Below are 21125 nucleotides of genomic sequence, written 5' to 3' on the forward strand. Positions count from 1 at the left end.
AATAGAAGACCAATAAAATACATTGTAAGTTAGAATAGTTCTTAGGCTGGAAGTGTGAAACTTCTGGTATATAGGTGAGAACATTGGGCCTCAGAGGTGGAAGGTCGAGCTTGTCTGATCTTAGCTAGATGACCTTGAAAAAAGCCACCACTCTGCTCTGAGTCTCTTATCTCCCCACTTCTAAGATGGGAAGGCTATCAGCTTGGGCTTATGGTAACTAAGCATGGAATGTATAGTATCATTATTCAACAGTGAGTTCTATGAGAAAGAGTGTAAATAATTGGGTCTCTCCCTTCTTTGGGGACTCAGGTGAGTTTCTGAGCTTCACTTCTGACCTAGCTCTAGCTTCTAAGGAAGAACTCGAGTGGTCTGGCTTCTGCTGGGCCAGCTCTGACCAGTATTTCAGGTTGCTGCCCTGGATGGACACAATGGGCAGGATACACAGGAAGTCATGCTTTCTGCAAACATGGGAGGCTTGGGACCCAGAATAGTCTCCAAAGTCCTGTGTGGCTGGGGAGCACTACACAGGGACAGTTCTTTAGTCTCCGTCCTTAAGAGTACAGTTCAGGAGGACTGGCGCAGAGCCCAGCTATCCTTTTAAGAGGACCCTCAGGAGATGCTCGTGCACGGCCAAGTTTGGACACTTCTTCCTGCTCTAAATGCTCTGACCCTGCGTGTGCCCATTCTCCCCAGTAGAACTGCAAGAGAGGCCCTTAGAGCTGTTTAATGAGCGCTTACGATGTTCCAGGGCCTGTATTTGACACTTGGCTCATGCTCGCTCTCTCAAGAGCTTGTATTATTACCATTTTCCAGACCAAGACACTGGGGTTCAGGAAGGCTCAAGGTCTCAATATGGGCAAGTGGTAGGAATTGGTTTCAAATTTAGAAATGCCTGTCTGAGGAACCCATGTAGCCTCCAATGCCATGCCACCGGTAGATGACACATACACTCGGCCACCAAAACCCACTCACTCAGATCTCACTGCCCGCCCTTCGCCCCGCCCCCCCTAACAGACACTCCCACCTTGTCCTCGGGGCGTCAGGTGGGTGGTAGAGCGCCACCTAGTGGTGGTCTGTGAAGATGCTTTGGAAAGCCCCCGCTTCGCTGGATGAGCTTGCTGGGAGGGAAGCAGTTACACCCCCCCCCCCCCCCCCCCCCCCCGCCCCGTAGAGTGAAAGAAATGACTCACTCCCACGGGTCAGGATGAAAGTCACGAAGAGACTGGGATACAGGGCCCCCGAATTGAGGCCTGTGGAGTGGGGAGTCACTATAGCATCTCGGACAGTGCAGCAAAATGACGAAGCTCTTCTTTCTGGAAGCCCACGAACGTGGGTTTTTACCCTTAATCCTTGCAACTCCCCCATGACCCAGGAAGGAAAGGTTTTTTGGTCCATGTTGCACAAGGACAAGGTAAGACTCACAGAAAGCCAGCAGCTTGTGCCCGTGCCTGGAGTCAAGCAAAGGAAGCAGCTAACCCTCTCAACATGCTGGTTGGGAATGGCGGTGGTGATGGTGGAGGTGATGGTGGCTGGTCATGGTGGCCACAGCTAACTATTTAGTGAGCTTGTAGCATGACAGCTCTACAGGTGAGTACAATTATTATCCCCATTTTCAGGTGAGGAAACCGGCTCAGAGGAATGGGTGAACTTACCCCAAGGGGACAAAGCTTCTAGGCTGTGGAGGAGGGATTTCAAACCCTGTCAGTGTGTCCCCAGAGTCAAAGCTGTCAACCTGACAAAGCCTCCCTGCCAAGATGCCGTCAGAGTGATGCTTTCCTCCAGCTCGCTTTACTCCATCTACCACCCCCCCGCCCCCGCTCCAGAAGATGGATTGAGAAGCTGTAGCCTCCGTCAGGTGGCAATACCAAAACCCACATTATTCTCAGAGACACTCCCTGCCATGTGACTGTGTGCAATTGTCTTCCCCTCTCTGAGCTGCTGTTTCCGTATCTGTGAAATAGAGTTTAAACTAGTTGAGCTCTGAGGTCCTGCTTTTCTATGCGTGTGTGACTTTAACAATACTGGCTTAAGAATTTCTCCCCTGCTAACCATTTGGATTTGTCCTTGAATCAGTCGCCAAAGTAAGAACAGTCTCTCTCCTCTCCTCTCCCTGCCTCCCTCTCCCCATTCCCCCTTCCCCCCTCCTCTTCCTTTCTCTCCTATTCTCCCTCCTCTCCCTTCCTCCTCCTCCCTCTTTCTCTCAATCTCTCAATTTTCAGCCTAATTATGGTTAACTCTCTGTTATTTAGAGACTTATTATCCAAGCTCATTATGAGTAATTATTCAGTCTGGAGGGGAAACAGCAACACTGCTAGTTTAATTTAATGCTTACCTAGTTCACTTAATTAGCAATAAGTCTTGGCAAAACAATGGAATGCACGGGTACTGGCTTGGTGGGAGGTGGGGGGAGGCTGAGTGCTGTTCTTGGGAAGATAAACAAGTTTCAGGGCAGAATGTGGGAGGAGGCAGGAGGGAGCTGCCAGTAAGCTGGGCCATGTCACCAAGGATGGGCTGTGACAGTGAAAGGCTGTGCATTACAAGGGCTGGAAGCGCCTTGGGTCAGGTAGCACTTATGAGGCACCTGCTGTGTGCTAGACCTTGTGCAAGGCACTAGCAAGCCTAATTTCTAAGGCCCCATATCTGGGACTTGGACAATCAAGATAATTTAGATGATCAGCTCTCATAGCGGGTACATTTTCTTTTCAGTAGCCTTGCAGTAATTTTGATTTCTCCAAGGACAGTGTGGCTTACTTGATGCTGCTTTTCCTGTTACATCTGTCTTCACTTAGGGAGTCCGCAGGCTTGGGGCTCTAACGGGATGTAGCTGTTGTCCAGTTTTGGCTTTTTTGATAGTTTTCATCGATTTATGGAAAAAGATGTTAAAATGTAGAAGTGATGTAAAGTTTCTATTGTAGCAAAAATAAGTGAATTGCCATATAGAAAAATATAGGGCAAGAAGTCAAGGAGGGGTCCTTGGGGGTCCAAGGAGGAAGGAGAATGGGAAAAGGACCGTTCAGTGCTCTGGGTTAGGGATTCTCTGGCCAGGGCACAAGCCGTCCCCACCTCCGCCCCGTGCCCACTCCCATGCCCTGGACAGACAAAATCAAGCAGGGAAGACCCAAAGCCTTCCTCAGAATCCTGGACTCAGCTCCAGGAACCCAGCAGGAGGTCAGACCACCTTCAGACCACCTTCCCCAGCCAGCTGAAGCCCCTCACAGTGTCTCCCAGGCACTGCTGTCCAAACCAGGACATCCCAGGTCCTTCTTGTCCCTCTTGGCACTCCCATGGCCCGCTTGCCATCTAATACTCTCTCATTTCTCCTCAGTCCCTTATTGGTCCTCCTGGCCACCTCTTGTGCCACTAGGTAAACTGAGGCCCGGAAGGATGCCTCCACAGCCAATGCACAGCAGAGCCACGGCCATGCCAAAACACCTTTCTGGCCAAGTCATGGTGTCTTCCTCCTTCATCTGCTAGCCTTGGAGGCCAGCAGCAGGACCCTCTCCTGGAAGTGCCCCCCACCACCATCTGATACTCCTGCGCTGCGGCCCACATGAAGAGTCAGTGTGTTAAAGGAGCCCTGTGTCTCTACCCTCAGAGAAGCGGATGGCAGGGTGGGGCAAGGGTGCCGGGAAGTGTGCCCACCCTGCTTCTCGAACAGCAGGGGGTTGGGAGTATTGCTGTCCATTTTCAGGCCTTCCTCTGCCACACTGCTGAGCCCACAGGGGTCTCAGGGCCAAGGTTTGCCCTGTGTAGCCATCCTCCAGGCTTTCCCACCCTTACCCAGCTAGAAACCGCCCCAAGACACCAGAAAACAAAAACAAAGACAAAGAGGTTCAGAGCAAACAGAATGTTTTCTTCTTCCAGCTTTCCTGGTGGCTTTGGGGCCCCCTGTGAGCCCCACCTGGCTGCTCAGGCCAGCCTCTTGCTCACACGCTCATAGGTCACGCCTCCGATGGTGGAGATCTGAAAGAAGCAGCCAGAAAGAGGGAGTCACTGCAGGGGTCCCTAAGTGAGACGGAACACAGTCGGGGAAGACAGGCCTCCAGTCCCAGCCGCGAGTAGAAGTGAGCAGGTCGCACCACTTCTCTGAGCCTCAGTTTCCCAATTTGTTACACGAGCTCCTGTGTAGATTCAGCGAGGCAAACGTGCTAAACAGATGTTAGGGCTGATGGGGCTCTTTGTATTGTAACCTTCCATCTGTCCACTGAAGTTCACCTACACGAGCTCCTGTGTAGACTCAGCGAGGCAAACGTGCTAAACAGATGTTAGGGCTGATGGGGCTCTTTGTATTGTAACCTTCCATCTGTCCACTGAAGTTCACCTACGGGGGGGGGGTGTTAGAGGGGACCTTTTATTGGGTTTATTTTTCCCCTTTTTCAGAGCCTGTAAGAATATGTCTTGGGGCACCTGGGTGGCTCAGTCGTTAAGCATCTGCCTTTGGCTGAGGTCATGATCCCAGGGTCCTGGGATCAAGCCCGGCATTGGGCTCCCTGCTCAGTGGGGAGCCTGCTTTTCTCTCTGCCACTCCCCCTGCTTGTGTTCTCTCTTTCACTGTCTCTGTCAAAAAAATAAAAAAATCTTTAAGAAAAAAGAAAAGAAAATGTCTTGTAGCGCTGCCTACCAACTTTGGTTCATCTGTACCTTTCAGGACTTTAGAAGAAGATTGCAGGTTTGGGGTGCAAAGGATGAATACCATGTTCTGTCACTTACAGAGCAGCAGTTGCTGCCGTTTCTGGGGTGCTGTCTGTGCCCGAGGCCTGGAGCCAGTCACCATGCCCGTGCTGTCCCGAGCCTCCCTACTACCACTGTTGGAGGTCTGGGTTTCCTGGTGATCACACCAGTTGTATCTGTATTATGGGGGCAAGGATGGAAAACTGGCACCTGAGCCTGAACTTAGGAGACTTTTAGGGAGGGCATTCCCAACCTGTTTCCAGTCAGGGCCTTCTCCAAAACCTGGGCTCTCTCTGGTTACAGAATTCTCTGCTTTCATTAAATATTCTCAGCTCACATTAAATATTTGCCCCTTCTGGTGGCCACTTCTTTGCCGTCATAGGAAGGAAGAATCTGTGGAAGAAAGAATTAACAGCCGAAAGGTCTGCATTCAGCCTGGTCCTGCCCGGGAACTCATGGGCCTGTGCTTCCACCCCTGGGTACCGGGGAAAGCTCCCCACCAGAGCTTCCCCTTGGGCTTCTGCTACCTCTACTGCCCAGCCCTTCCCAGTCACCTCCGAAGCTGTTGGGCCCACCCAGAGGGCCAGGCGAGACTGGGAAGCCGCTGGAGTGGCTCTTTATCCCTTAACATTAGCACCTTACAGAGTAGGACAGAGGGCTTCTGAGGGGTGTGGGGTAGCCATGGGGGTCTCATTTACTAACCAGATTTTGTTCTCGTTCTCAGATGACAAGGTGGGGGGGCTTTAAAATAGGAGAGTGGCCCTTCTTGGGGAATAGTAGCTTTGCCTGTTTTTAAAAGCATGCATTTTAGGGTGTCAGGGTGCTTCAGGCCCTTACGCGTCTGAATCTTGATCTCAGATCAGGTCTTGATCTCAGGGTCATGAGTTCAAGCCCTGCTTTGGGCTCCATGCCAGGTGTGAAGCCTATTTTTAAAAATATTTTTAGGGGCATCTGGGTGGCTCAGTTGGTTGTTAGGGTCTGCCTTTGGCTCAGGTCGTGATCCCAGGATCCTGGGATCCTGCCCCACGTGGGGCTCCCAACTCGGTGGGGAGCCTGCTTCTCCAAACTCTACCCTCCCCCACTTGTCTGCACTCTCTGTCAAATAAATAAAATCTTAAAAAAAAAAAAAAAAGAAAAGAGAAGAACTGCATTTCTTTGGGTAGGAAGGGGGGCCAGCTGTTTAAAACCTGGTTCTCCTTAGCCAGGAAACTGTGGCCTCAGATTGGAACCTAGGTCTAGCTCCTAAATGAGTCTGTAGACAGGCATCTTTTTTTTTTTTTTAAGATCTTATTTATTTGACACAGAGAGAGAGATCACAAGTAGGCAGAGAGGCCGGCAGATGGGGAGGGGGAAGCAGAGAGCCTGATGGAGGGCTGGAGCCCAGTGCAGGGCTCAGTCCCAGGATCATGACCTGAGCCAAAGGCAGAGGCTTACCCCACTGAGCCATCCAGGTGCCCCTGTAGACAGGCATCTTGCCGGACCTGAAGGACTGACTGGGGTGGTGCGCGGGGTTCACAGGGAGCAGTGTGGCAAGCCACCTGCTTCGTCATGGACAAGCGGCCCTGTGCCTGGATATCACAGACGGCGCCCCACTGACTTTTTACAGAATTCTACTCTGCACATGCGCTGTTTCATATCGGAATTCTTTTGAAGGGCGTCGAAATGTTGATGATTGTTGGAGGTGGGTAACATCTTCTTGGGGGTTCATTATAACATTTCTCTCTTTTTGGTATATTTAAAATTTTCCAAAATAAAACATTATTTCAGCAATTAAAAATACGGTTTCTGTTAGCCCTCATTCAGATAAGTCAGGAATCCTTTTGGCCCTGCTTGAGGCTTGTTTGCTAGGACCTTGGGTGGAAGAAGAAAAGCCAGGCTTTGGAGGAGTCCGTTCGTAGAGACAGAAAATAGAATGGTGGTTACCAGGGGAAGGGGGAGCAGGGACAGTGAGTTACGGTTGCATGGGGATACAGTTTCAGTTTTGCAAGATGAAAGGCGCTCTGGTGATTAGTTGCACACCAGTGTGAATGTACGGAAGGCTGCTGAACTGTATGGTTAAAATGGTAAATTTTACGTTATGTGCATTTTACCACAACAAGCAAAAATGCTATTAAAAAAAAAAAAAAAGGATGGGACGCCTGGGTGGTTCATTCAGTTAAGCCACTGCCTTCAGCTCAGGTCATGATCCCAGGGTCCTGGAATCAAGTCCCACGTCGGGCTCCTTCTCTGCCTCTGCCTTCTTGTGCTCTCTCTCTCTCTCTCTCTCTCTCTCTGACAAATAAATAAAACAAAATCTTTTTTTTTTAAAGGGGGGGGAAGCTGGCCTGTGGGGAGTCCCTTCGGAGGCTTGCTGAATTGACAGCTGTCTTGCCTCTGTGGTTGATTAGGCCACTTGGCTGGACTCACCGTGGTCAGCACGGTAATTGTGTGACCTGCGTGGAATGGCTGTGGCCCTCCAGGTTGTGTACCAGCCCCCGGAGAAGTGGGGGAAATGTCAGCCAGGTGGGCAGAGGGCTCTCAACAGCATTCTTTGCAGGTTCCACTGCACTGAGGGCTCACATGCTTCTCTGCCTGAGCTCCAGACCCAGGGTGAGCGCTTGGGGAATTTTAGGATTAAAAAAAAAAAAGTCTTTAAAAGTATGTCGATAAGGTTCCCCCTGCTCAAATTTGGGACGGTGTGACCATCCAAAAAGAAAAATGTAGGGGCGCCTGGGTGGCTCAGTGGGTTAGGCCTCTGCCTTTGGCTCGGGTCATGATCTCAGGGTCCTGGGATCGAGCCCCGCATCGGGCTCTCTGCTCAGTGGGGAGCCTGCTTCCCCCTCTCTCTGCCTGCCTCTCTGCCTGCCCCTGATCTCTCTCTCTCTCTCTGTCAAATAAATAAATAAAATCTTTAAAAAAAAAAAAGAAAAGAAAAGAAAAATGTAGATGGGGCGTCTGGGTGGCTCAGTCGTCAGGCATCTGCCTTCGGCTTGGGTCATGATCCCAGAGTCCTACAGGCTACCTCTCGCACTCCCCCTGCTTGTTTTCCCTCTATCTGTCCAATAAATAAATAAATAAAATCTTTTTTTAAAAAAAGAAAGAAAGTAAAATGTAGATAGAGTGATAGAATTGTTAAAAATTCTTTTTCGGGGGTGCTGGGGTGGTTCAGTCGTTAAGCTTCTGCCTTCTGCTCAGGTCATGATCCCAGGCTTCCTTCTTGGGGAAGGTGTGCTTCTCCCTCTCCCACTCCCCCTGCTTGTGTTTCCTCTCTCACTCACTCTCTGTCAAATAAATGAAATCTTTTTTTTAAAAATGCTTTTACAACCCCAATGTAATTATTTATTCAGGAAAGACTCATTTGTAGATGCCAAAGCATTGAGTTAGGTTGTTGGAGGACAGGATATTCACGGAGTCTGATGGTGCCACCTCACAGATTACTTACTAATTTCACAGGAAAATTGTACCTTTAAAATGGAGAGATCTGGTGTCCCCACCACCTTAACCAATTGATCTAATGTGGCATCACTATTGCTGGGACAAACTGACATTATGTAACTCCTGATGGGATCCGGTAAGAAGGGACAGAACATGGCCTCTGTAAGTTTCCTTACCCAACCTGTTGGATGCTGAGGAGACAGTCCAGAATATGGGGCGTAATTTTTCTTTCTTTTTTTTTTTTTTAAGTAAGCTCTAGGCCCGACGTGGAGCTTGAACTCAACCCTGGGGTCAAGACTTGCGTGCTCCGCCACTGAGCCCGCAGGCGCCCCCAGAACATGGACATTTGAGAAGAAAATGGGTGCAGATTCATCCAGAGTCAGTGTCATGAAAAGCAAAGGATGGAACTAAAGAGATGGAACAGGCACCGTGTGTGAACCTTGTCGAATCTGGATCCAGAAAAACACAAGTTACAAAAGGCATTTTGGGGACTGTTGGGGGAAAGTCAGATGTGGATCGAATATGAGAAAATGCGATTGCAGAGGCGCCTGGCTGGCTCAGGCAGTGAGCCTGCAACTCTAGGTTGAGGATGGTGCGTTTCAGCTCCCTGTTGGGTGTGGGGCCTACTTCAAAAAAAAAACAAAAACAAAAAAGAAAGGAAAGAAAATGTTACTGCGTTAATGCTGACATTTGTAGGGTTGGTAATAGCGTTATGATTATGTAGGAAAATGACGTCAGGCGTGGATGCTGTCCAGGGGTGGCATGTCACGTCTGCAGCGTGGCTAGAAATGGTCCCTCCCGCAAAATACACACACACACACACACACACACACACACCAAATGTGACTCAGAGTCAGCCCTTGGTAAATCTGGCTGAAGGGCCATTTGTGTTCATTGTTAACATCATTTCAACTTCCCTGTGGATTTGAACGTTTTCCAAATACAACGCATGTTGAAGGAGTCATAGTCTGTGAGTGTGTGGCTCTGATCTGACTTGGAAAGACTCAGACGTCTGTCGGCCACGTGTCCCTGGGGGACCTGCTGAAGAGTTCCAGGCATTTGGTGTCAATGCATTTTGTCGATAAGGAGCAAGCGGCTGAGTGGCCGCGCTCGGTGGCCGAGGCACCCAGGACAAAGGGCTGGCGCGCTCTCGTCATGGGAGGAGGGGAGGAAGTGTCCGCCAGACAAGTGCAGCACCAGGAAACTCATATTCTGGCCACGAACTGTCTCATGCTGGGGAGTAGCTGCTCAGCTGGGGTCTGCCGGCCAGCCGCAAAGAGCAGGGACTCTGAGATCCCTGCTAGGTGAGCAGCGAAGTTCTCTGAGCTTTTGCTCTGACAAATGTCAGGTCCAGAGCAAACTCACTGGGGATTCAGACCCCACTGGGCCTGGCCCTGGCCTGCAGCAGCTTCTCCAGCCTGGGGAGCAGGTGAATTCAGATGCCTTAGTAATCCATGGCCCCTTCCACTGGAGGGTAATCCTTTAGGGCCTGGTGACTAGGGAAAAGGCAGAGCTCGGAAAGGTTGGAAAAGCTCTGAGGGCCAGGAGGAAACTAGCTCATTGAGCACAGCTGCGGGTCAGAGCAGATTGCTGGGCGAGGGTCTTAGCGCCACCCCCAAGTTGATACACGCTTTGGCTGGGGCTGTGACCTTCACGGTGCCACCCTCTGCTCTGGGGAAGAAATGAGCCCTTGTATCCACTGAGTGTCTGTGAACAGGGTTGGCTTATTTCAGCACAAGGTTCAGGGAAAACATCACAATTTTGCAAAAATATTTTCTCTTTGTTTTTAAATTGCACAAAGATAGGCTCATTGGAGAAAAAAATTAGGGGATGCACGTAATCTGAGAGAATCAGAGGACAATTAAGATGGCCTAAAATTCAACTATTAAGAGAATACCATTCATCCTTTCAACGAATATTCATGGGGCAGTTACTACGTACCAGGCAGTGTGCTGGGACCTGGGGGCATAGCTGCAGACGGGTCACACGTGGTTCTTGTCCTCACAGGCTTCGACCTATTAATGACCTATTGGTCAGGTGCTAGTCATTAATATTAATAGTTGATATTAAGTAGTCTGAGCATGAGAAGTGCCTTGATGACATCCGGTGGCCTCAGAACTGGGTACCAGAGAACGCATGATAGGGTGAGTGAGGGGTGAGTACTCCCAGCTGGAGGAAGGGTCCCCTGCTTAGGGAGGGTGTAGGGGGCTGGCAAGGCCTCGTCAGCCAGGCCCCACCCCAGGATTTCCAGCCATACAAGAGGCTCTTGCCCCTTGGGCAGCGTTGACCTTGCTGTTCCTGCTTGAGTTGCCCTTGCATGCAGGACATGGGAAGGTGTGCGCCCTGAAGGTGGCATCCCACCAGGCTTGGGTCCTGACGGTAGAGCTCCAGAAGGAGAAGGTCTGGGCTTGCGGTCAGCTGTGGAGGGGCCGCTCAGCCGTCAGTCTCCACTCCTCGCTCTTCTGTACATTTCTGCCAGCTTGTCTCCTGCCCGGCAGAAACCAGGCTTTGTGTCATAACGTCTTTGTCTGTGTAGTGGCCTCCGTACGGCTCGCTGAGAAGACAGAGATGCTGGCTTCCCAGAGGCCATGTTTCATTTCTCAGGGACATTTTTTGAGGCCTGCCTGAGATATGCATTATATCCGCTGTAAGGCAGCCTGAAGTGATTACTCCCTTCTCTCTCCTGAGAAGGGTGGAAGTCTGATGGGAACTGGGTCACGAGGAGCTCACTGTGGTGCACAGGTGTGTAGATGGTTTGTCGCGCTTTTAATCGGTGCAGACAGACGCGTGCTTTCTGAGCTCAGCAAGCTGCCCTGTCTCTCCTCACACTCACTCAGCGGTGTTCTGTCCCCAGTCAGCTTGGGCTCAGAGGCCACAGGCGACCACACTGAGGCCAGGCTCAGGAGTCACTGTGTTGTGGGGGTCAGGTGGGACGGGGACTGTGGTCGGGGAAGGCCTCCAAGGGGCAGGGATGTGGGTGAAGGACAGGGAGAGAAGTTGGCAGAGCGAAGAGGGGAAGAGAAAGAGTTCCCCAGGCAGGGGGCTGTGTAGATGAAGGCTGGTGGGCAACCGGGGTTGGGGTGGTGCTTCAGAGAATGGCACGGATGGAGCCACAGCCAGGTGTGCGTGGTTTCCGCATGGCCGGGTGGGTTAAGGCCCGTGGCGGCCCCACCTGCAGAGCCTCCCACCGTGCAGGCCGCCCCTGGAGCTCCCTGCCCCTGCTGAGTGCCAGGATTGCTGTGTAAATACCTCAGTTCCCTTGACCCTGGAATGGGATCACTGAGGCTCGTGTTTAATGTGTGTTTGTGTCTAGCCCCATGCAGCTCTGTTTCATGCCATTTATTTCCAGGACCTTCCGGTATTTATTCATGGTTCCTTCGGTTCCTTCAGTACCTTCTGAGCTGTGTGACGTGCCTGTTTGTGGGGTTTCACATCTTTTTGTCGCTGCCATTGATAGGAATATATCACAGTTCTCTGTTCCTGCCAAACAGATCGTGCCCACACTCGGCGATCTAAACAACAGTGATGTGGGTTGCGTGGCGTTTCCTCTGCCAGTTTCATCTGCGCTCATTCATCCAGCCCCGGAGGGACGCGGCTGGAAGGTCTCACTCGTGTGTCTGAGAGGTGGTACTGGCTGTTGCCTGGGTACCTCTGTTCTCCTTGTGGCCTCTCCACCTCCAGCAGGCCAGACCCGCTTCCTCATGCGGCACTCCCAGCATGGCACTCCAAGGGAGGAAGGCGGAAGTCTGTAATGTCACACCCACACCCATTTTCTCTAAGATATAATTGACATTTAACGTTGTATTAGTTTAGTATATGTGCTGCTGAAGGGAGCACATCATTGTATTAGTTTCACGTGTGTAAAAACCAGTTGATCTATGTATGTATTGTGCAGTGATCCCCGCAGTAAGTTTAGTTAACATCTGTCACCTCACATACAGTTTTTTTTCTAGTATGAGAATTTTTTTTAAAAAGGTTTTACTTAATTTGAGAGAGAGAACATGCGGGAGAGAGCGCAAGCCAGGGGAGCAGCAGAGGGAGAGGGGGAAGCAGGCTTCCCACCGAGCAGGGAGCCTGATGCGGGGCTCTATCCCAGGACCCTGAGATCATGATCTGAACTGAAGGCAGAGGCTTACCTGACTGAGCCACCCAGGCGCCCCTGGAAGTTTTTGCCTTTTGACCACCTTCACAAGTTTCCCCCACCCCTGCCTCTGGTAATCACCAGTCTCTTCTTTGTGTTTATGGTCTAGCTGTTTGAGATTCCACATATAAGTGAGATCATACATTATTTGTCTTTCTCTTCCTGGTTTCTTTCACTTAGCATAATACCCTCAAGGCTTATCCGTGTTGTTGCAAATGGCAGGATTTCCTTCTTCGTAAGGCTGAATATTATTCTATTGTATATAAAGACCAAGTTGTCTTTATCTGCTCATCTGTCAGTGGACACTTGGGTCATTTCCCTGTCATGGCTATTGTAGTCAATGCTGCAGTGAAGGTTGGGGTACGGATAACTTCAAGATAATGTTCCCTTTTTGCTTTTCCTCCCTTTCTTGTCTTCTCCCACATTCCCCACCTACTCGTCTTTCCTAGGCTCACCTCCCAAGCAAACTGTTTCTGAGGGAATCCAAGCTAAAAACCTGTTGACAGGGCTTAAACCCAGTGCTGAGGGGATGGGGAGCCATTGTTGGGCTTTTCTACATGGTGAGGGGACAGGGTCAGATTTGTAAGGTCATTCTGACTCTGGCTGTCTGACCCCTGACCAGTCCTGAGATTGAACTAGTGAGGGCCAGACGGGATTTGAGAGAGGGCTCCCTTACTTCCCAGGCCGTCGCTACTGTTGCTAACAGCCACTGAGCACCTCCTGTGTTCCACATGCTGGCCTGAACATGTGGTATGCACATCCTCATTGTCCCTGACAAGCTTTGTGAGGTTTAGTTTCCATTTTACAGAGGAGGCAGCTGAGGCACGGAAAGGGTGAGACACCTGGGCACAATCACGCAGCTGGAAGTGATGGTTTGGGGAGCCAAGCCCTAGTGTGTCAGATCCAGAACCTGTGCTCTTGGTCCCTTGGCAGTGGGTGGCTTTCTGTCCTCCCTGCCCGCACCGTCCAGGCACTTGAAGGTGGGTCTTTACCTCTTGGGGCAGGCAAGTGCCGTCTTCCAGTAACCTCTGCTTCTCTCGCAGGTAAGTTTGAGGACAGGGAAGACCACGTCCCCAAGCTGGAGCAGATAAACAGTACGAGGGTCCTGAGCGGCCAGAACTTCACCCTCACCAAGAAGGAGCTGCTCAACACGGAGCTGCTGCTCCTGGAGGCCTTCAGTTGGAACCTCTGCCTGCCCACGCCTGCCCATTTTCTGGACTACTACCTCCTGGCCTCCGTCAGCCAGAAGGATCACCACTGCCACAGCTGGCCTGCCACCTGCCCCCACAAGACCAAAGAGTGCCTCAAGGAGTACGCCCACTACTTCCTAGAGGTCACCCTGCAAGGTGAGGCCCGACGGCGGGACCTCTTCCCCTTCCCCAACCACACAGAGGCATGTCTACCCACGGAGTCCTTACTGAGCGGAGCCCATCCACCCAGAGCACTCCTACCTCACAGGGGTCCACAAGGAAGGGGCAGCGAGTCTTCCAGCATTACTGATACTGTGTAACGACAAATAGCAGCTTGGATACTGGTGGCTGGCACCCTACTGACGTACTGATCACCTGCTAATTTTTCTTATGATCATTAGGTCTTAGGTCATTCCAGAAGAGTTGTCATTGTACAGGTAGGGTGGGGGAGGGGTTAGTTTTAGTAATAATGTTTAGCAATAAAGTTACCCTGTTTGGGGACATTATTTGAATTCCACTCGTCCCACTGTCTTAAAATCCAAGTATCTTGGTATCTTAAAATGCCAGGTCAGAAATACTGTTGATAAAACCACCCCCAATAACCCACCCCAAACCAAAATGGTTCCGAGTAACAAGATCAACAATTAGGATATCGAGCATTAATGGAGGATATACTGTGAACCAGGCCACTTATTTTAGTGCTTTGGGTTATATGATGTCATTGTAATTTCCCAGTGACCCCACATGAAAATCACTGTTATTCTTGTTTTACAAATCTGTTTCCTCCACGGGTGCTCAAGAGGTGAAGTAACTTACCCAAGGTCATTGCTAAGATTTGAGGAGGAGTCTGGCTCTGTGCCGGCTCCTGTCACCATAATGCCACCTGCTTGACTCTGACTTTAACAGGCCGACGCCAAAGTCATCAGAAATGATAAGCAGCGTAAGAACGAGGACACTTTCATCCCCAGTGTCCTTCGTGAAAATCCTGGGCATCTGAGGAGTTGGCCTTTGCACATGAGAAGGGCTGGCTTCCCCATGGTGCCAGACATGTTAGTAGGACACTAAGATTCATTTCACACAGTATCCGTGTACCAAAGCAGCTCATGTATTCCTTAAATATGTGTAGTTTTGATTGGCCAGTCATAGGTCAGTCGAGCTGAGGGTGGGAGAAGGTTCCTCAGTAAACGGAAGTCAGGTGCTAGTTTTAGTTCTGAGTATCAGATGCTTATGGCTGTTCACTCATTCAGCAGATTTTTACTGAGTGCCTGCTGTAGGCCAGGCTTTGTTCCTTTTAGCAAGCAGCCTGTAGTCACCCCCCAAACAGGAGCCTTTGCCGTGCTGTGTCAGTCCTATGGTTTGTGGTGCTCTCCGTAGCCCGTCAGCGAGCCCCTGGCAGCCCCTGGAAGCTCTGGACGAGATTTTGAAAAGGATTCCTCTAGGCTGACACCAGGAATCCCAGACTGAGAGCTAAGGTGTTTAAGATTCAGGAGTAGAACTCCACACTGTGTCCAGTTTTTCATCCTGGATGCATGTGGCAGCCGTGAACAGGCTTGAATTGAATCACTTGTCTACCAGTTCTTGGGAGGCCCGAGGCAGAGAGGCCCTGGGAGCCCAGAGCGAGGCTCTGTGGTGCTGACCGCCGTGATTCTCTTTCAGATCATATTTTCTACAAATTCCCACCCTCTGTGGTTGCTGCGGCCTGCGTTGGGGCCGCCAGGATCTGCCTTCAGCTTTCTCCCTACTGGACCAGAGACCTACAGAAGATCTCAAATTACACCCTAGAACATCTCAGCACGTGCATTGAAATCCTCCTGGTGTAAGTTCCGCCCCCGATCTTTCCGTGTTTCCGGAACATCCAGGCACTTGCTCTCAAGACCCACCTTACACAGTTTCTCGAAGTCAGAGGGTTGTGGTGGCTCCCCTAGGCAGTGTTTCCCATAAAGTGAGCCATGGTGACTCCTGATAGAATTGAGGTTTGCAGAGGTGAACCTTCCTGTTTCGGGTAGCTCTGGGTTTGCAATGTTAAGATCAAGGGGTGGGGGAGAAGAGAAGCTGTGTGCATACCCTTCTGAGTGTCTGGGCTGTGTGCTCTGAGCCCCGGTGCATCAGTCAGCCTTATGGACGGTTACACTGAGTCATTACACTCGTGATAAGCTACTTTCCTTAGACGTGGCCACAAAGCTGACCTCTTAGCCAGCTAAGCTCAGAGGGGCTTAACATAAGAGGCCTCAGTGGGAATACTGGGAAGGACATACTGAGTGTATCAGAGAAGGTGTCTAAAGGCAGCATAGAACCATCACTATGAAACTGGTATTGAAGGAGGAAGCGTTCAGTGGTGACCGCAGGGAGGAGACAGAACTGAGAAGTCCCCAGAACTGCACCCCATTCCTCTTTCGCCCAACAGGTGGCAGCATCTGCTAGATGCTGGCCCCACTCACAAAGGGGCCAGGCCCCCTCCCCCACCCAGAGCTGCCTCCCAGCCTCCTGGTGAAGGAAGCTTTGCTGGTAGCTGGCTGCCTTTGTGTCGTTGTTCCAAACCGTCCACCCTGCTCCCTGGACCTTGTTTTAAAATCTGTCGAACGTGCTCAGAGCCAGAGCATATGGTCTGGTCTGAATGCAGATAGGTGTCCCCAGATTCGCAGCCACTAGCCCTGCCTCTTCACCGTGGTGGTGGCTTCTGGGATGCCCAGCTTCTCAGATCCGAGGCCTCCCTGTGCTCCAGTCTTAACCTGAGTCTATGCTAGATTAATGGAATTGTTATTTCAAGAAGCTTTATGGGAAGCTTTTTTTTAAAGATGGAAATAAACCTGTTGATCCCCTTTTCAGAAGGTGAAACTTGGGCCCCAAGGGTGGCTGGCTTGAGATCGGTTTGGGGGTGCCCCGAAGGCAGAGGTTGTTCTCATCAGCTGCCAGGCCGTCCCTCCTGGAGCTTGCGCTCGGCAGGGGCCGGATGGTAACCCGGAATTTATCATCTGGGGGGTTGACCGCTGAGATGGGCCAGTGTACTGGCTTAGAGGACAGTGAGGCTAGTCTCCAGGGGCCAGAAGGGGTTTCCGCAGGAAGCAGATCCAGGCTTGGGCTGAGGTCTGAGTTTAGTCAGAGAAGAGCAGGGACAGCGCTGTGGGCATTGAGCATGGGCTGGGCGCGGCCGTGGGGTCACAGCACACAGATCTCGAATTCCACTTAGGGGCTCACTCAGGGGTCTGCTGCTATGGCCTTTGACCTCAGGTCTCACCCAGGTCCTCTCCTTTCAGAGCCTATGACAACGTCTTCAAGGACGCTGTCGCAGTCAAGAGCCAGGCCTTGGCAGTGGTGCCCAGCACAACCCCCGCCCCCACCCAAGTGCTGTTCCAGCCGCCCGCCTACCCCACCCTCAGCCAGCCGGCGACACCAGGCCTGGCCTCGTTCCAGACCCCTGTGCAGGACCTCTGCTTGGCCTATCGGGACTCACTGCAGGCCCACCGCTCCGGGAGTCTGCTCTCTGGGGGCTCTGGCTCATCCCTCCACACCCTGTACCCCACCCTCCAGCCCCTGGATGTGTGCCCCGTGTCCCTCCCAGCGCCCCTCAGCGTGCAGATGGCCATCACAGCCGAGCCCAGGCACTGCCTCGCCACCAGCTACGGAAGCAGCTACTTCAGTGGAAGCCACGCGTTCCCCACAGGCTGTTTCGACAGATAGGGCACCTTCGGGCCACACAGGGAGGCCTTGGAAACTCACCTGGGCAGGGGAAGAGGACACAGTTCAGGGGAGCTCAGCTGAGTGAGGCAACTGGGAAGCCGTCCCCACAGAGCTTTGCTGACTTTGAACACAGAGGGTTCATGTTCTTTTTAATGAAAGCCAACAAAAGAGCAAAATAGTCCATGTCATCCCTCCTCCGAGAGAATTCCTCTGAAAAACGTCTTCCACATGTGCAGCTGGGGTGCAGGGGGTCGGCTCGGCCACAGTCGTCCGGAGGAGGGACCCAGTGGAGTGAGAAAGACCTGGTGAGAGGCCAGGAGACTGGACACCGGTCAGTCCGCGAGCATGTCTGGTGTCTGGCATCAAAGACTTTATTCCTTGCCAGCGTCGGTGACACTGAACAAGGAGGGACTGCCTGACGTGTTCTCAGGACCCCCAGCAGATGCCGAATTCGGTGCTCTTTCCCTGGCTCCGTACAGAGGAGCCTGCGTGTGTTTTTGCCTGAGCGTCTGCCTTCTAAGGCACGGTGGGTGGCTGTCTTGCTTTTGTTGTCAAATCTAAAACCTTATTTGGCTTTTTAGATATTTCACCCGGTGCTGCTTCCCGAAGTGACCTAGCTTTCTGTTCGGTAAGGTATCTTGTTTACATACTGTATCAGGGATTTTATGATACTTGAAAATTCCTTAGGAGAAGAAAAAGGTGGATTGCCACATTGCCTGTCGCACGCAAGCTGTAGGTTCGAACCCAGCTTGTAACAGCAGAAAATGCGTTTTCAGAAGCATGTGGTTGGGGAAAGCCAGTTTCCAGGCTCTCACTTCTGGAAGATTCCACATCTTGGATGCTGTGTTCACCTGTAGAACTTCAACAACCACCCAGAGGAAAAAGTGATTGAAGGGTAGACAAGGGTTTACCACTAACAACCCCCACCTCCCTCTACCATGGGCTTAATGGTGCACGAGGTTAAACCCAGCCATGGCTTTGAGTTTGGCTAATAGGGAAGGCTAAAAATGTGGAATATTTGCTTCATGCCAGCAGACTTGGGGAGTGGGCTCGTGCATGGGTATATGTCACAACCACTGACAGGCAACGATTGGTTGGATCGAAAGCCAGTATTTGGGTCCCCGCCGCAATTGGGCTCTCAGGAAGACTCCTGTAACCATGTGCAATATGTTTCTATTCTGACTCATGGCTTGTGCTCATTGTTTTGTTTGTTTGTGGTTTTTTGTTTTTGTTTTTGTTTTTTTGGTTGGTTTGGGGTCAGGGGGATATGGTGTTCACCCATCAGAACTGGGAGGTGCAAAGAACCACAGAAGCAGTTTTTGTTTGTTTGTTTGTTTGAAGAAGAACCCATCTCGGTTTTCTTGGCTTATGAGCCAGTCCAGGAGACTGGCTCAGGGCCTGCCAGGGAGGCAGCTATGTGCTGCTGAGTTGGATCCGAAGGTGATTTCCAGAGCGAGTGGAAGCTTCCGCGTAGAAGCGGAGTAAGAAGAGGTGACGGGGATAAGGGCGCTGCTGCCCCTTTGTCACTCGAGTGTAGGATAACTACACGTTTGTTTGTTGCTTTTCTCTTTTTCGTTTGCCAACCTCCTTCTATTTATATGAAACTGGTTTGGATTCCAAGTTAATATGTCCATCTGTTCTGGGACTGGGGCTTGTGAGGGGCCCCCCAGTAGAGCTCCCAGCCAGCCCAGCAGCAGAAGAAGGCGTCCTGCAATAAACATGTTACCTGCTCTTGGTCTCTGTTCTCTTCCCTTGTCCTCTCCGCCAGCCCCCAGGGGTGTCTTCCCTCCTGCTGGGAGGTTGATGGGGGGGTCGGGTGGGTCGGGTAGGTGTGGGCAACATGAGACTGGCCGCCGTGGAGCTGGGTGCTGCCCCCCGAGTTGGAGCTGGGCCTCCCTGGGGACACCCACGGCGGAAGTTAAGGTTGGACACCCCAGCTCTACCAGTACTGGTCACGGTTCTCTCTCCACAGAAACGGAACCTGTTGATATATGTAGCCAGAGAGATGCGTTGTAAGGAATTGGCTCACCCAGCTAGGGCTGACAGGTCAGGAACTGTGGAGGGAAGGCCAGGAGGCTGGGGTCCAAAATGTGTGGGACAAGCCAGAAACTCAAGACTTCTGCAACAGTCTCTGGGGAGAACTCCTTCTCCAGGGGACCTGTTTTTCTCTACAGCCCTCACCTGACAGCATGAGCACACACACACCCGCCACGCACACACACGGAGAGTAGTCTCCCGTACTTAAGGCTTACTGATCAGAAGTGTCTCAGTCAGGTGCCTTCCCAGCGACACCTGGACTGGGGTTTGACTAAACGGCCGCACACCGCAGCCTGCCCAGGCGACCACGTATGACTCACCACAGCCACTTACTGGCTGTCGGGAGGCAGCTGCCTCCACAGCCCTGAGCCTCCATCTTCTCACCTTTTGAAGTGGGGGTGATAACACTCACCTCGGAGGGTTCTCCTGAGGATTAAGCGAAGTAATGCACATTGGAACCAAACATGAAGTCCCCTTCAGGATGCACCATTGTCTTATGTGCCAGTAAGAAGAATTAAAGGAAAACCTGCCAACTAGACCAGGGCACTGTGTTTAAGATACTGCTGATGAAACACTGCACTCTTCTATAAGGAGGGTTAAAAAGTAAAAATTTGTGTACCATAGAATCGATGATGGAATTTGCTGTCAACCTTTCTGGGGACACGTGTCAGTGTGGCGCTGAGTGGTTCTCTCAAAGCACGGATGCCTTCGGTGAGGACGGGAGGTGTGACGAGATACACGTTCAGGGCATGAGGCTGAAGTCCAGCCCCGGGAGCTGTTTGGGAACCATGCGTGTTGACAGGGCAGGGCAGGGCTGGGGATAGGACTCCCTACCTGCTGTGTGCAGGCCAGGCGAGGGAGGAGGCTCTAGGTTTTGGGGATTCGACGATAAGGCAAGTCATGGCTTTACCAAAAGCACCCACTTCACTATCCCTGTGTCTTCAGGCCTCAGTTTCTCCACCTGTTACTTAGAGATGGTTGAGTAGTGTGGTTTTGAGCTCAAGAAGGGGACTGAGCCACAGAGGTCCTGGGCTCCTGCCCGCCTTCGCCCCAAGGGATTCTCTTGTACTTCTCCCACACATGGGCCGTCCGTGTTGGATTTGATTCGTGCCCATGCTGGGCAGTAGTTCGGAAAGCTTGAAAAAGCCCAGAGATGCCTTAAAGGCCCTTCTGGGGCTGACCTCTGGTTCATTCCAGAGATTTTCAAACCTGAGCAACCTGCACAATGGTGTGGGGCATTCTCCGAGAGGAGTGGGGCCTGGAGATCTGCATTTCTAGCTGGCTTCCAGGTGACTCAGATGCATGTTTTCTCTGACATTCCAGCGGAGGACTTCACACAGGGCCTGGTTTCTGGCCCAAAAGACAGAGTAAGGAAACCGCATGCCTGTCTGAATTTCTGAGCCGCCTGAGTTCTAGACGTAGGCCTTGTTCCATGCTTATTAGTTCTTTGTTCTGTGCAGCATTTCTTTTGCCAAGCCGTGTGGAGGCTTGGGACATGCAGATCCATTTTCCAAGGAGAACCTGCTTTCCTTTAGGTTTAACATCGTAAATGCTTGGATTAGCGTTGGGGTCAAGGTTCCACTTCCTCGTGCCTTTTGGGTTCAAACTCCCCCTCCCCTGTTCTGCCACCAGCATGCTCCTCTCCCTTCATCCTTTCCATCCGTGATTCTCAGAGCAGGGCCCATTCTTGCCTCCTGGAGGACGTTTGGCAATGTCTGGAGACGTTTTGGGTCATCACTAGTGGGGTAGAGGGTGGCAGGCATATAGCGGGTAGAGACCAGGGACCCTGCTGAACATCCTACAGCCCAGGATGGCCCCCACAAAAAAGAACAGTCGAGCCTGAAGTAACAGCAGTAGCGAGGTTAAGAAGCCTCAGCATGTGTTACCTCCCAAAGAGGTCTGTAAGAATCCTAGTCACTCGTTACTCCTCTTATTTTCTTCATAGCTGTTAAAGCCATCTGAAATGATCTTGTTAGTTGGCTTACTTGGTTTGA

The 21125-nt window shown here is 51.5% G+C and overlaps 1 protein-coding gene across 1 annotated transcript; it reads left to right on the forward strand.

Annotated features, from left to right (window-relative positions):
* The first annotated feature begins 7112 nt into the window (after nt 1-7112).
* Nucleotides 7113-17130, forward strand: LOC111141095 (cyclin-J-like protein). Its single transcript, XM_022493427.1, has 4 exons — nt 7113-7173; nt 13231-13572; nt 15073-15232; nt 16671-17130. Exons 1-4 carry the CDS (start codon nt 7113-7115, stop codon nt 17092-17094), a joined length of 987 nt encoding a protein of 328 aa, XP_022349135.1. The 3' UTR covers nt 17095-17130.
* The last annotated feature ends 3995 nt before the right edge of the window (nt 17131-21125 follow it).

Source organism: Enhydra lutris, unplaced genomic scaffold, assembly GCF_002288905.1.
Source record: "Enhydra lutris kenyoni isolate GAN:26980312 unplaced genomic scaffold, ASM228890v2 scaffoldscaffold5, whole genome shotgun sequence".
NCBI classification, from domain to species: domain Eukaryota; kingdom Metazoa; phylum Chordata; class Mammalia; order Carnivora; family Mustelidae; genus Enhydra; species Enhydra lutris.

Bases quoted from the DNA above. Each gene is read 5' to 3' on its own strand.
- LOC111141095 (XM_022493427.1), top strand. From the start codon at position 7,113: ATGGCTGTGGCCCTCCAGGTTGTGTACCAGCCCCCGGAGAAGTGGGGG. The intron at 13,573-15,072 runs GTGAGGCCCGAC...ATTCTCTTTCAG, and splicing joins CCTAGAGGTCACCCTGCAAG to ATCATATTTTCTACAAATTC. The intron at 15,233-16,670 runs GTAAGTTCCGCC...CTCTCCTTTCAG, and splicing joins TGCATTGAAATCCTCCTGGT to AGCCTATGACAACGTCTTCA.